The sequence below is a fragment of the Lepisma saccharinum genome, chromosome 13 (genome assembly GCF_977018435.1).
Source record: "Lepisma saccharinum chromosome 13, izLepSacc3.1, whole genome shotgun sequence".
Taxonomy (NCBI): Eukaryota; Metazoa; Arthropoda; class Insecta; order Zygentoma; family Lepismatidae; genus Lepisma; species Lepisma saccharinum.
This window is the reverse complement of record NC_139241.1, coordinates 50,844,766-50,857,814: the sequence shown is the minus strand read 5'-3', so window position 1 is coordinate 50,857,814 and position 13,049 is coordinate 50,844,766. Positions and strand designations below refer to the sequence as shown.

General features: G+C 37.3%; 1 protein-coding gene across 2 annotated transcripts in view; it reads right to left on the bottom strand.

Moving 5' to 3' along the window:
- Nadsyn (NAD synthetase) overlaps positions 1-13,049 on the bottom strand; it is a 68,066-nt gene that overhangs the window by 44,476 nt on the left and 10,541 nt on the right. For both annotated transcript variants that reach the window (XM_083134165.1, XM_083134166.1), the window contains exons 3-5: positions 7,854-8,024; positions 4,393-4,477; positions 44-189 (exon numbers count right to left, since the gene is read on the bottom strand). In XM_083134165.1, the coding sequence (XP_082990291.1) occupies positions 44-189; positions 4,393-4,477; positions 7,854-8,024 (402 nt within the window). The remainder of the gene's footprint in view (positions 1-43; positions 190-4,392; positions 4,478-7,853; positions 8,025-13,049) is intronic.

Genomic DNA, 13,049 nt, shown 5'->3' with positions numbered 1-13,049 from the left:
TTTTACAACAAATGATTCCAAAGACAAAAATGGTCTGCCTTACCTCTGAACATTCCACAACTCCTCACAAATTTCAAACCCGATGCAGGTGTCTCTTGTTGAAATGACTGCATCGCCAAATGGAACAACACTTTGTTCAGTGATCGCAGAAATCATTCTTGGAAGAAAATGGTCTTCAACCTGTCGAACCTGAGAGAAAAAGAAATACAAAATCTTTACTTTTCTTGTGATTTCTAGGGCTCAAAAGGCCAAACATAAAAGCAAACATTTTTGTTCAAAAGTACAAGGATTATGTGGTCGTTATTGGTCACAAATTATATTATTCAGGCTCAATGTGAATACAGAACTTTGCTGTACCAAAATAGTTAATGCTCATGCTTGTGGTATGAGTGATCCTAGGTTTGATCCTTGATGAAAGCTTCAAACTGTTTTGCAATGACCCAGATGAGGACTCTGGTCTAGTATGCCAGAAAACAGAACTGATGGGACTTGATATGCTGACCACGAGCCACTCAAGATAAAGCTCACTTAGCAGGCCTAGGTTCTCAAAATTTTCTTCTGCCATGAAGTTCATGGTACACGTAAAATAACATGTAAAGTCAATTGGACATTCTCCATTGTCTAGTGATTTAAACTATACTTAATGTAACACTGCGTTTCGAGGGAGCACGTCTTCTCACATGCAAATGTCGGTGAATTGATTCGAATTGGCTACCCGAAGGTCAAACTGTCAACCAACATTATTTCATTACGGTGCTGAAGACCCTTTGTGAGCGGGTAAGAAGATGACGACCTGATTTGTGGAAAAGCAAGTAATGGATTCTTCATCAGGAAAATGCTCCTGCCGACACGGCATTGTCAGTCAAGGCTTTTTTGGCCAATCATGGGATCCCAGTGTTAGAACATCCACCCTATTTGCTGGATCTCACTCCGTGCGACTTTTTTTTATTCCCAAAGGTCAAATTAGCACTGAAAGGAACCAGATTTACGACCGTAGGATCTGTGAAAAGAAAAGCGACGGAGGTCATGAATATGGTTTCAGAAAATGATTTCCAGCACTGCTTCCAGCAAATGGAAGATTTGTATGGAGCGGTGTATCGATAGTAAAGGGGAGTACTTTGATGGGGATAATGTTCGTATTGTACAAAATAACCAATAAAAGATTTTGTAGCAACAGTCCGGTTTCTTTCTAGCTACAGCTCGTATAATTACTCCACGGTGGCCCCTGTGAATTCTATATTGATTGAGTGATTTGTTTTAGTTTATTTTACTTAGCTTTTGTGCCACTTTTGGCTAATTTGCGAAGATGGGGGATGAGTGACGATATGATGAAATTGATGAATGGACATTCACAAATACCAATGCAAGGCTGGGATTTGAACCCGGGACCCCTAGCATCGTAGCGGAATGTGCTAACCACTCCACCACGGGGGCCGGCCCGTGAATTCTGTACTATTTTTTGGTCCATTTATACTATTTTCTAATTTTTGAAGAGAGGGGACCATATGTGCTTGAATGATACACTGGGATGACTTACAAGGTTTTGGACCATTGCTACGAAGGCTGATTGATTTTGATTATCTTTAGTTTTCACTCTGGTTCTTTGTGTACCAGGTGTGCCGGTTAATAATTCTTAATTGATCCGAAAGAAAACAAGTGTATCTGGGGAGAAAGGTAACAAATGCTTTATTCAAAGTATGCGCCATCGCTAGCTATACATTGTGCCCATCTGTCCGTCAAATTGTGGATGTGAGTATGGCGGGTGGGTCAAGAATTCCCAGCCAAGTGCAGAAATGGTGTCTTTGACACCTTTCGCTGTGTGTGATGAGGCGTTGTCGTGCTGCAAAATCACTTTTCCGTGTCTTGTCGCCCAATCTGGGTGCTTTTCGATCAATGCATGGTTCAAATTGATGAGTTGTTGACGGTAGCGAACTGCATTCACTGTTTCACCTGGTTTCAGAAGCTCATGGTACATCACATCCTTCTGATCCCACTAAATGCACAGCATTATCTTCATTCCGAAGTGATTCGGTTTTGCAGTCGATGTTGAAGGTTGTCCTGGGTAAACCCATGACTTTTTGCATTTTGAGTTCTCAAAGTAGATCCATTTTTCGTCCCCAGTCACTATCAGATATGGTTTGGCGACCAACCTTTAACTTCTCTGTCAGTTGTTGTTGCATTTGCATATCGTCTTCGTCCAACAGTGCTTGCAATTCGGCATCTTGGAATTTTTTCGGCTGGCCCGGGCGATCTTTGTATTTCAAGTCTATATCACTACTTTTGAAAATAAAGTCGAAACCAACGCACACACGCATCTTGCATTAGGACATTGGCACAGGACGTTTCCACAAGGATACGATGGCTTTCACTCACATTTTTCCTTTGATTGAACAAGAAAAGCAGGATGTGCCGCACATGCTCCTTATTTGGTTTGAAGGTCAACATGTTTCCCACACAAACCCAATATCACAAACACTTGCACTCGGTTGCACATCCACGGCATTTTGACAGGTACTGTCCTGGCAACACACTGACGTAACAGTTGAGTTCACCTTCACGATAAGTTCACCTTTCCCCGTATAATTTCTTGGGTACCATATATATGTATTTTTGTTTTTGGAAGGGGCCGAAAAAAACAAGCAGGTATTTTTGTTTTTGGAAGCGGCCAAAAAAACAAGCAGTTGCATATTTTTGGTCATATACGCGTTAGTTCGTCGGGAGTGGGACTAGACGAGCCCGCTTCAAAACTCCGGACCAGCTGGCGGTATATGCGAGAAGGGTTGGAGCGACGCACTATTTAATACCTTAAAAAAAAAACAAACTGGGATTTAGTAGTTTGGATTTTTGCCCATTTTGATTATCTGATCCTTTAGTTTTCTCCCTACAGCACGCGAACCACCTGTGATAGAGAAACTAAACATATATATATATATATATATATATGCATAAGTACCTTTTTTTGGGGGGGAGTGTGTTGTTTCTTTATTTTTTTATTACAGGGGGATAACCAAGGAAAATGCACGTATTTCCAAAATAATAAAAAATGGGTTGTGACGGATTGTCAAGAACGACATCGAATATGAACAAGACGTCACACATGTCTCTCGTTAGTTCGATTCCCACCACTGGCCAAGAAAATTTCACCTAAAGATGAGAGAAAAGGTGGTCTCTCGAAACGTAGTGTTAGAATAAGTATAGTTTAAAGCACTAGACAATGGATAATGCCCATTTAACATTTCATGTTAATGCAGAACCATTCACACTAATATTCAGAGAATTATTAGGTATAATATTGTGTAAAGAAGAATGATATGTTACAGAAATATAAAAGCAAGTAATGTTGCAGCAAGTTCCAATAAAGAAGGTGGCAGTGGCCACCGAAATTAATAGAACAACAGCAAAATACAGCTTCATGGTAAAGTGATCACTTAAGTTTCTCTGTATCTATTTGTTACAGTGTCTCTCATTTCACAAAATATGCATTCGTATCATGCGAAAGGCATGACTCGAATCCGGTACCCCGGACACCATAGTCCGATAGTCTAATCATTTCATAAAAAGGGCCCAAGTATGAAAGAAGCTGGAAAAAGCTTCTTTCAAGCAAATGCCACCTGCGATCTTCAGCGGATGTAAAAATCTGCTGATACGACTTCTTCCGGAATCGCAGGAAAGATACTGCAAACACAGTTTTACGCTGAAAGCACCGTTATTGAGAGACGTGGTCTCTCAATGGCCGAAGTTCGAATTTCGTTTAAATAGCTTGGGAGAATATTTCTTCAAACAGTCGGTATCTGAAATCTATCGCGTGCACAGTCGGTGCCTCGGAATTACACAAGTTGTTGAACTAAGAAAGTTATGGCGTGAATAGTTGTTGCCACCGACTTAAAGTCAGATTACCGAACATTGTACAAAAGGAGTTACAGCGAGGAGTAGTACACTATCGGAAAGGAGTTTTATTTCAGAAGAGTTTCATCAGTATTTCATCTACGAACCGGCGAGTCGATCGTCACTTCGAGATCTACAGGTAACAAACGTTCCTCAAATCCTTGTCTATCACTCTCTCCGACACCCCTGCCAGGCCAGTCACTTGTAGTGTTTAAAGTTAATCGTGAGTGTTGTTCTTATTTCACGGGGTTAGCCCCCTTGCTTGGTTAAGTGTAGACGTAGCTCTTCAGAGGTGATACACCTCTCGCAGCCAATTAACTTCGAATATCAGGCTTCACATAGCCTATTTACAATCCCTTAATATAACCAAACACTTATTTGTACGCATTGTAGCTTTTACTTTTGTACATTGATATTTGTGTACCAGAAGCTAAATTTCACACACACAATATATGTACACTAACAAGAGCTCTGATAATACACAATTGTTACTGAACAATATTTTACCTTTCGCCACGCAGTAAACCACCTACTCTCCCGGTAGTTTCCATCATCACACATCATCATCTTTGGACGAATCAGAAGAATCTTTCTGCAGAAGAAGCGAAAAGAGCATTCAATGAATAAAAACACTAGGGCTGACTCGATACCACTTTGAACCAACACCCACACTCTTACCAATTCCCACAGATACCAACAGAATGCTTCAAAACTGTAAGAATTAAAAGTTGTTCACAATATTAATTAGTGCGTCAGTGTTCCACTATAATTAAACTCATCAATTTACCATGAGTTTTGATTGATATAAAACATTCAAGAAATACACCAGTATATTGAAAAACATGTCATGTAATCGCAAAGTTGAGTTTTTAACACAATACTGGTGTAAACTGCATTTCCCTGTCACTGTTCCCGTGCTTGCCGAAGGTAGGGTTACCAGACATCCGGTTTTTCTTGGACATGTCCTACATTTTAGCTTTATGTCTGGCATTTGGGAGGAATTTAAAAAATATAATAAATGTCCTACATTTTGAGCATCACATAATATAAATTAAATTAGTAAAATACGTGTTTCAGTTGAACAAAGACAAATCATGCAAGCTACAAGTCTATGAACTGCACTCACTCCCAATCCCAAAAGTGAAATTCATTTTGATTCCATCATTACACCGGAAGAAAATAAAAGTCTGTCCTGCTAGAAGAAAAATGGAAGCAATTAATGAACAAAGTTTTGGGGCCACATTCTGATGATGTCACTGTTCAGTGCTTGAGCGGAATTTCTTGCCTTGGGATTTATATTGACGGAATAACTTGTTTCCCATTCATATTCAGTATTTTGATTTTAAAAATCGTAAAAATAGATGAGGTGGGCCCAACAACCTCCGTCCCCCATCGGGTAAACTAGGGTTAAGAAAGGCTATACTGTACGCTTTCAATTCCATTTGAGGGGGATAAAATCATTGCTGGCAGGGATAAAAATAATTTTCTTTTGACATGGATAAAATTCTGTGTGGAGGGGGGTGAGGAATCCCCAGCACCTCCCCCTTAATTTGCACACTGCCTCAGAGAAGTACCAGTTAAAACATACAGTAAGAGGTGTATTGTTTAGTATGAAAATATGCACTTAAGAATTCATTAAAAAAAAAGGTAAATTTTTAATTACCTTTCTAATGTGTCCTACATATATGTATTATCTATTGTGAAAGTTTTGTGTCCTACATTTTTGTTTAAAGCCCTTCCTTTTTTGGACATTATGTCCTACATTTTCCTTATAGTGATCTGGTAACCCTAGCCGAATGTTGACCTTTCTAGCAGAAGCCTGTGTCACCGTTTATTGTCATCACCCTCTGTTAGAGTAACCAAGCTGCAAATAAGCTACATGGGAATACACAAATGTCCCTACAGAACACTAACCACTGCCACTATAATTGTGCAAAATCAAGTACTAGAATGGCATTTACAAAAATGAGGAATAAACTAGGAAACACGACGTCCCTAAGTGCTCCTCTTTCACTTCCCATTCACTCCTTGCTTCCCAGCATACATCACTTTCCTACATTCTGATTGCCACAGAAACTGTCAAGCAATCGCTAGCGTGGGAGAGGTGACAGGTTGGACCAAATGCAGTTTATATGAATAAAAACTTTGGATTTTTGCATAACTTGCAGGATAGAGTCATCAAAAGTGTAATGTGGAATTTTTGCAGCCTGCCAGAAAGACCAAAACATTGAAAAAGTGTCAGTCAGTATCTGTAAATAATTCCAATACTGATACTTTCCGATACCAAAACCATTTGGATCAACCGACACCAATACATCAACATCAAAGTTCATTCTGTAGCTCAATAAAAAATAGAGTTCAGGAATAAAATGTGAAATAACAATTCGCTAATCCCGATCAGAACTTTCTTTCTTAATTGTTTGTTTGAATTTTGTTCCACTTTTATACACAGGAAGGCTAATTGGGACTGGATGTGCAGTTTAAAGTGGGGTCAGAACCACTATGTGCATCCACTAGGTCCCTTTGATTACAAGGTGATTGTTACCACTATGCCATCGGCGAGGTCCCTCTTTCTTAGGACGAAGATATGGTACCAGGCATCCTGGATTCAAATCCCAGCCTGTGCATGGGTGTTATTCGTGAGTCCCTTCATCAATTTCATCATATCATCATTCATCTTCATCTTTGTGATTAGCAAAAAGTGGCTGAAAAGCGAAGTAAAATAAAACAAAATCAACAGACCAATCAATCAATTAAAATTTCTTGCTTGTCCAATCGATCAATTAAAATTTCTTGCTTGTCCTTTTTTCTGTTCAAAAAAACTTTCAAGGTACTACTACAAAATTATTGATTTTTCCAGAAAGACAGTAAATTTCTCTGGCATTTCCAGGATTTCCAACTAGTAGACACACTGCATATTATTATGACTTTATGGTTCCAATTTACCATAGTTTTGCTGTAAAAGATTATTATGATGATGGTGCGGTTATTGGAAACTTTTTTAAAAAAGGTTAAATTTCATCATATAATTTAGGACTGTATCAATGATGGTTCGATTACCATATCATGTATTCATAGAACTTTAAAACTCTTTATTTTGCCAACTAAAAATTACAAAAACTATCACCATCAAAAATAAATAAAATTTCTTCATCTTATTTTCCTGTAGTTTACGGTTATTACAAGCATAAGAAAACAGTTTTTTCTTTGTGACGTTTCAGGAGAACACACGCTCCTTTCATCAGACATTTATTTTCATTTTGACTAAAGATACAGTTATAACAATGGTTAGTAATTTTTAAACAAAAAGAATCTGTTATATAATGGATGTTGTCAATGTTACATTGTTGTAATATAGCAACTTAACTGTGAAAAAAGCAGTCTATTTTATTTTTATTTTAGAATTTTTTAAATTATGAATCCCAAATATCATCAGGTAATTCAAATTCATCATTGTTTTCACAAAGTCTCTTGATGTTTTCTGTTACATTAAATTTTAAAGATGGTGGCTTACTCCATTTGTGAAAAAGAAAACTCCACACTGGATCTATGTTACCATTTTCATTATTTAATTTATTCCAGTGTTCTTCTGCAATGAACGAGGCTTCCCAGACATTCAACTCTGTGTTTCCCGTTAATCTTTTTAAAACCCTTCTCTTTTTAATCAAATGCTTCTCTTCGATGATATGAGTTGACAAACCTGTTCTTGGGTTTAGATTTATAATGTCCAAATCATGTTCGTGCCATCTTATTGCCATTTTCCTTGCTGTTTGTCCCACATAATCTTTTAAACATGAACAACTTATATTATATATTCCTGTGGTTTCCACATCTGGTAGAGAGTTTCTCATTTTGAATTCATTAAATGTACATTCCAAACCGTAAACTACAGGAAAATAATTCTATCATGCAAGCAATGCGTACATACAAGAAAAACTATTTCTTCATCTTACATGAAAAGGCATTACCTGTTAAAGAACACAACTCTGCAATTGTAGGTTACATTTTTATGCATCACAGGCATCCCAACGTCTACTAGCATGTCTTTAGAGAAGGGACTGACAAGCAACTCAGCAAGCACCTCCCAACAATGAAGCAGGGTGTCGCTTTCATAGAAGTGATCTTCGCAGCTGTACCCTCTGAAATGATAGAATGCCAACACTTAAGCCATTTTTACATAGAGGATGATTTTAGTTTTCACCATGGTGTTTCAGAAATTATATACTAAGAACAAGGTGCATTCATTTAAATTAGGTGATTTTTTTTAAAAAAAATCACTGATTTAAATCACTTTTAAATAAATAACTTATAGAATAATGTACATCAGGTTTTTGTAGATATCAGAATCATTTTTGGTGAAAGTACATTAATCTCATGATCACTCAATGGTATTTAGGCTCTAAGAAAGGAAAAGAAATATATGTACTGATGGAGTAAAGCTCTTACAAAAAGAAATGTAACGTGTAAACTGTAAGCATGCTTAAATCTCTCTTGATTTAATTCAATAATTTTTATAGGCAGAAATAGCACACATTTTGTGTAGAGAAATGTACACAATACTAATCATGTTAAACCATAAATAGTGTAATTATAATTAAACTGTAAATAAACATGGCAGCTGATATTTTGCAAACTATTTTTTTTAAAAAAATGTCAAAATTCAGCTACAATATTAAAAAGCTGCAATTATAGAGTACATCCAGAATGTTTTATTTTCTCAGTACGAAACATTACTGAAATTTTTATAGTTTCATTAACACACTCAACAAACATTACCATAATACGTTCATGTATGCAGTATCAGAAACAGAAAAATTTATAATTTACATGTAATTTTTTATTTGCTTTAATCAAACTGTTCAAATATTTTACAGGGCCGTTTACTAGATAAAGCTTTTCTATAAAAAAACGTATATCTATATGTATAGTGCCAAAAAACACAAGCAATTTTAAGCGTGTTTTTTAAAAAAAAATCACAAAAATCGATTTAAATATATATATATATATATATATATATATAAAATAAAAATCACGGTTTTTATCCACCCTGACTGAGAAGTAACATTAAATAAATATACGAGCTATTATGAAGAAGTTCTGCTGACGTTCTTGCACAGAGTGATCCATAATTCCCTTTGCGGTTTAGAATGTTTATTGTACAGTCACAGACACTTCTGGCTTGTTACAACTCCATATACTTTCAATGGAATTGCTACAATCCAGAAGTGTCCGTAACTGTACAAGAACTATAATGCATACAGCAAAAAAGTGCATATCAGTACATAAAGAATCTTTCTCCAAGTTTGGTACGTAGTTTACAGGTGCTCAATTTGTGTAACCCTGCAGATGCAGCAGACATCAATCCTCAAATCAAGTTCCTGCCACACATGCCCCAAAATATCATGATCAATATCAGCAACTGAATGCGTGATCGTTTCTCGCATTACTGCTAAAATGTAGTCGTCCGTAGGAGTTTCTGTTTGATATTTCGGGCAAAATGTCCATGTTCCATCACAACCAACTCACATTTAGCAAATTCTAAGATGTAGAATGCTTTATGTTCACTAGTGTATGCCATGTTTGCACCTAGCATGAATATAAACGTTCGAAATCCCAGAGGGAATTATGAATCACCCTGTATAAGAAAAGATGTGGTATGCAGCAACCTTGAGTGAAGTGACTATCGTTAAGAGAGAGGTTGTTGAGTAAGGTCATCTCACATGCACACAATTTGAGCAAAGATGCAACATTAAGTTCCTGGTGGAGAAACACATATCGATAGTTTCACAGCCACTTTACCTTCCTGATCTGGCACCTGCAGATTTTTGGCTGCTTCCTCGTCTCAAATTGGGGCTCTGGGTTAACATTTGTCAAAAATTTACGACTTCAAAGTGAATGCAATAGATGGTTTATAGTTTGCAGTCCACTTTATACATAGGTAGGCTACTTGTGATAGAACCTGCAGTTTTATGTGGAAGACATACCCTTTGATTGTAATATGACGATTTTACCACTATGCTATCAGCGATGCCCTCAACATCAGGACTGTTGGTTAAATTTTGTCATTTCCAGGAACTTTGAGATAGTACCTCCAGTGGCGTATGCTTGTTCTAACAAGTGGGTAATCTCCGACCCTTGATCCTCAAACTCCAAAAGTTTCCGTGCAATTTATGTCAGGATCCATAATGGATTTAGGAATATTTCGTCGGAATGTTTGTCTTATTGCTACAACCACAATCAATTAATTCTCGTTATTGCAGTTTAATATACGTGTAGAATTACAAATAATAAAACAAGATGGTATTATAAATCTATAAAAAAACAACCTGTGAAATATAAAATGAGAGACGTGCACTAGTGAAATAAAAACCCGCAATATTAATTTAAGTGCAAAATTCAACTTACTCCAGGACCCGATTACTTGTGCCGTAGCACATCCAAAGCACGCTGTTTGTCCAGTTGCACGTCAATACGTGTCTGTGCGAAAGACTGCAGCTTAACAAAGGAAGTTATGTGACTTTTGGATATCTCATTTTTGGCACAAGCGTTGCAAAGATTACAGTATCCGCCACGCGTCCATACATTATTTTCAGCCCCAAAAAGTAAGCACGGCCAACAAAAAAGCAAAGCTTATTAACACTTATACTTCCTGTCAACCATGGTGTTTTGTCATAATTTGCTTGTGAAAATGCATCACATATTCCCGATTTTTGTCTTTGTGTGTAGAAATAAGTTCAAGCGATGACACTGGCCTACCTGTATTAACAATTTACAACTTCTCCTGAAAAGATCTTGTTCCAAAAGGTTTCACCAGCAAATCTTGTATCACATCCATTACCCTTTAACACAGCACTATCATGACAAACACTAACACCTAAATAAATAATAAACATGAAGCACAGCACGAAGCGAACGACTACACGCATTCAGTTTCACGCACCAAACTTCTGTTGTTGTGTTCCTGGTTCAGAAAGAAATTCCCTATGAATGATAAAAAAAAATCCCTTTCCGAGCTCGAAATGACAGGCTTTAAAAGTTCAAATCATTGCAGGCCAGAGCCAGAATTTTATTTCGGGATGGGGATCATGCCTTATTAGCAGCCGCCACATAAAGTTGAAACAGTGGGGTTAGAAGTCCTGAAGATGAATCTCAGATTATTACAACGTATTATGCAAGGTGTTTAATCCTGCTAATGAAGTAAAATTAATTACCACTATACACTTTTTAAATTAGATATTTGTAGGATTTCGGGGAGGGGGGGTTTCAGCCCCCCCCCCCCCGAGTCCTCCACCTGGCTACGTGCCTGATTGTTTTTTTCGTTTTATGTTTAATTCGTTCATCTTCATCACTATTAATCTAAAGAGGCGGAATATATCAACTTAAATTAACTAATATATATATATATATATATATATATATTATATTTTTGATATCCTTCCCTTTAAAAAATATTCAGTTCCGTGCAAGAAGTATTCTCGCTGCTTTTGAAGATTAGAAAGGAGAAACAATCACTATTTTTGTAAATACAAGGATGGGGGGAGTCAGCATATAGGTGCTTTAATTGCTTTGAATTTTAATTTAGTTTTGTTTCATCTTCAATATTTAAGCTTTTTCCTTTTGATATATTTATGTTCAAGTAACAGAAATCAGCAAGCAAGACAGAAGCAAATGTAAAGTGAAAATTAGCGTAGAATTGGTTTGCCCACGTTATTCAATTTTCCTGTTCTTCGCATTCTACCGGGTATGTTTTCCCTAGTTCAGCGGAGGGAACGGAAAGGCTCTGAAGGTTGAGAGTGCGACCGGTGGACTCTCACAAGAAGGAGGTTACCAAGGGTTGTAAGGGAAGCGGGAGGAATGACGTCAGGGTGAGATTCCCTGAAGTCATTCCACCGGCTGGAGAAAGGTTCCCGGACATTCAGCGGCAAAGCATTCACGTGCTGGAAGCAAAGAAATGTATGCATCGAAATTGGTTTGGAAGAATATTGTGAAGAAATGTATATATATTTTTTTTAAAAAAAGAAATACAGCCGGGTCATCTGTGATTACCTAGATGACCCAGAGTATATGCTGCTGAGTACCTCACATATGTGTATATATACACATACATTGGGTGCACTCATTAATATGGTAGAGTCAATAAAAGTTTGAAAATATTTTTGTGTACTTCAGATCTTCTGGTCATACTGTGTGGATTTTGGGAGATTTCAAGTGAAAAGTAATGAGCAACATGGAGATTTCACACCACAGTTAAGAGACATGTGGCACTTGTTTTTCTGGTCGGTTGGCAAGATGTCAAGACACATTTTGACAAATTAACTAAATTCCTATTGTCCCAAGTGTGAATGCTATCTGAGGAAGTAAACTCCTCATGGTGTAGTGGTCCATAATCTAGTCTTTTGTTAGACATGCTGGGAGATAAGATGCCATGCCACATGATGATATGGAGCAGCAAGTGAACATCAACTTTCATCAAAGCCATACTGAAAGCTGCTCACAGGAATAAAAACTGCTTGAATTCCGTTTTTGTGGAGAGTGAAGAAGCACAGCATTTTCAACATTCCTTCTACAAAATGAGAATGGAAGTTGTTAAATGTACAAAGAGGAAAGAAAATGGAGCTCCACAAGTCAAATATGAACATAGTGTTTTGTTTATATGCCAGCAAAGGCATTATTCATCATGAAAATGTTCCAGACATCCACTGTGACTGGTAGTTGCTATTGTGGGCCTCTCAATGATAATGAAAGAGAAATGTCCTTGTCTGATCAGAGTACCTTGAAGCAGGCAATTGTTTCCTGCTCCATTACAATGCATGGCACAGTCCAGGTATTCCCAATGCAAAAACAAGTGTGCATGTGTTAAACCACTCCCTTCACTCCTCAAATTTATTCCCCTGGGATTAGTACTGTTCCTGAAAGAATCCTAACCATATTTTTGATGGTTTGATTGATTGATTTTGTGTTTTAAGTCCACTTTATGCACAGTAAGGATAATCGGGACTGGACCTACAGTTTAAAGTGGGATCCGAACCACTATGTGCCTCCATCAGGTATCGAACCCGGATTCTTTGATATTTTTTATGGCATTTAGGACATCCCGTAATCTGTGATGGTGAGTATTTGAATCATAACACAAAAAGCATTACAAGTGAAAGAATCATGCTTTA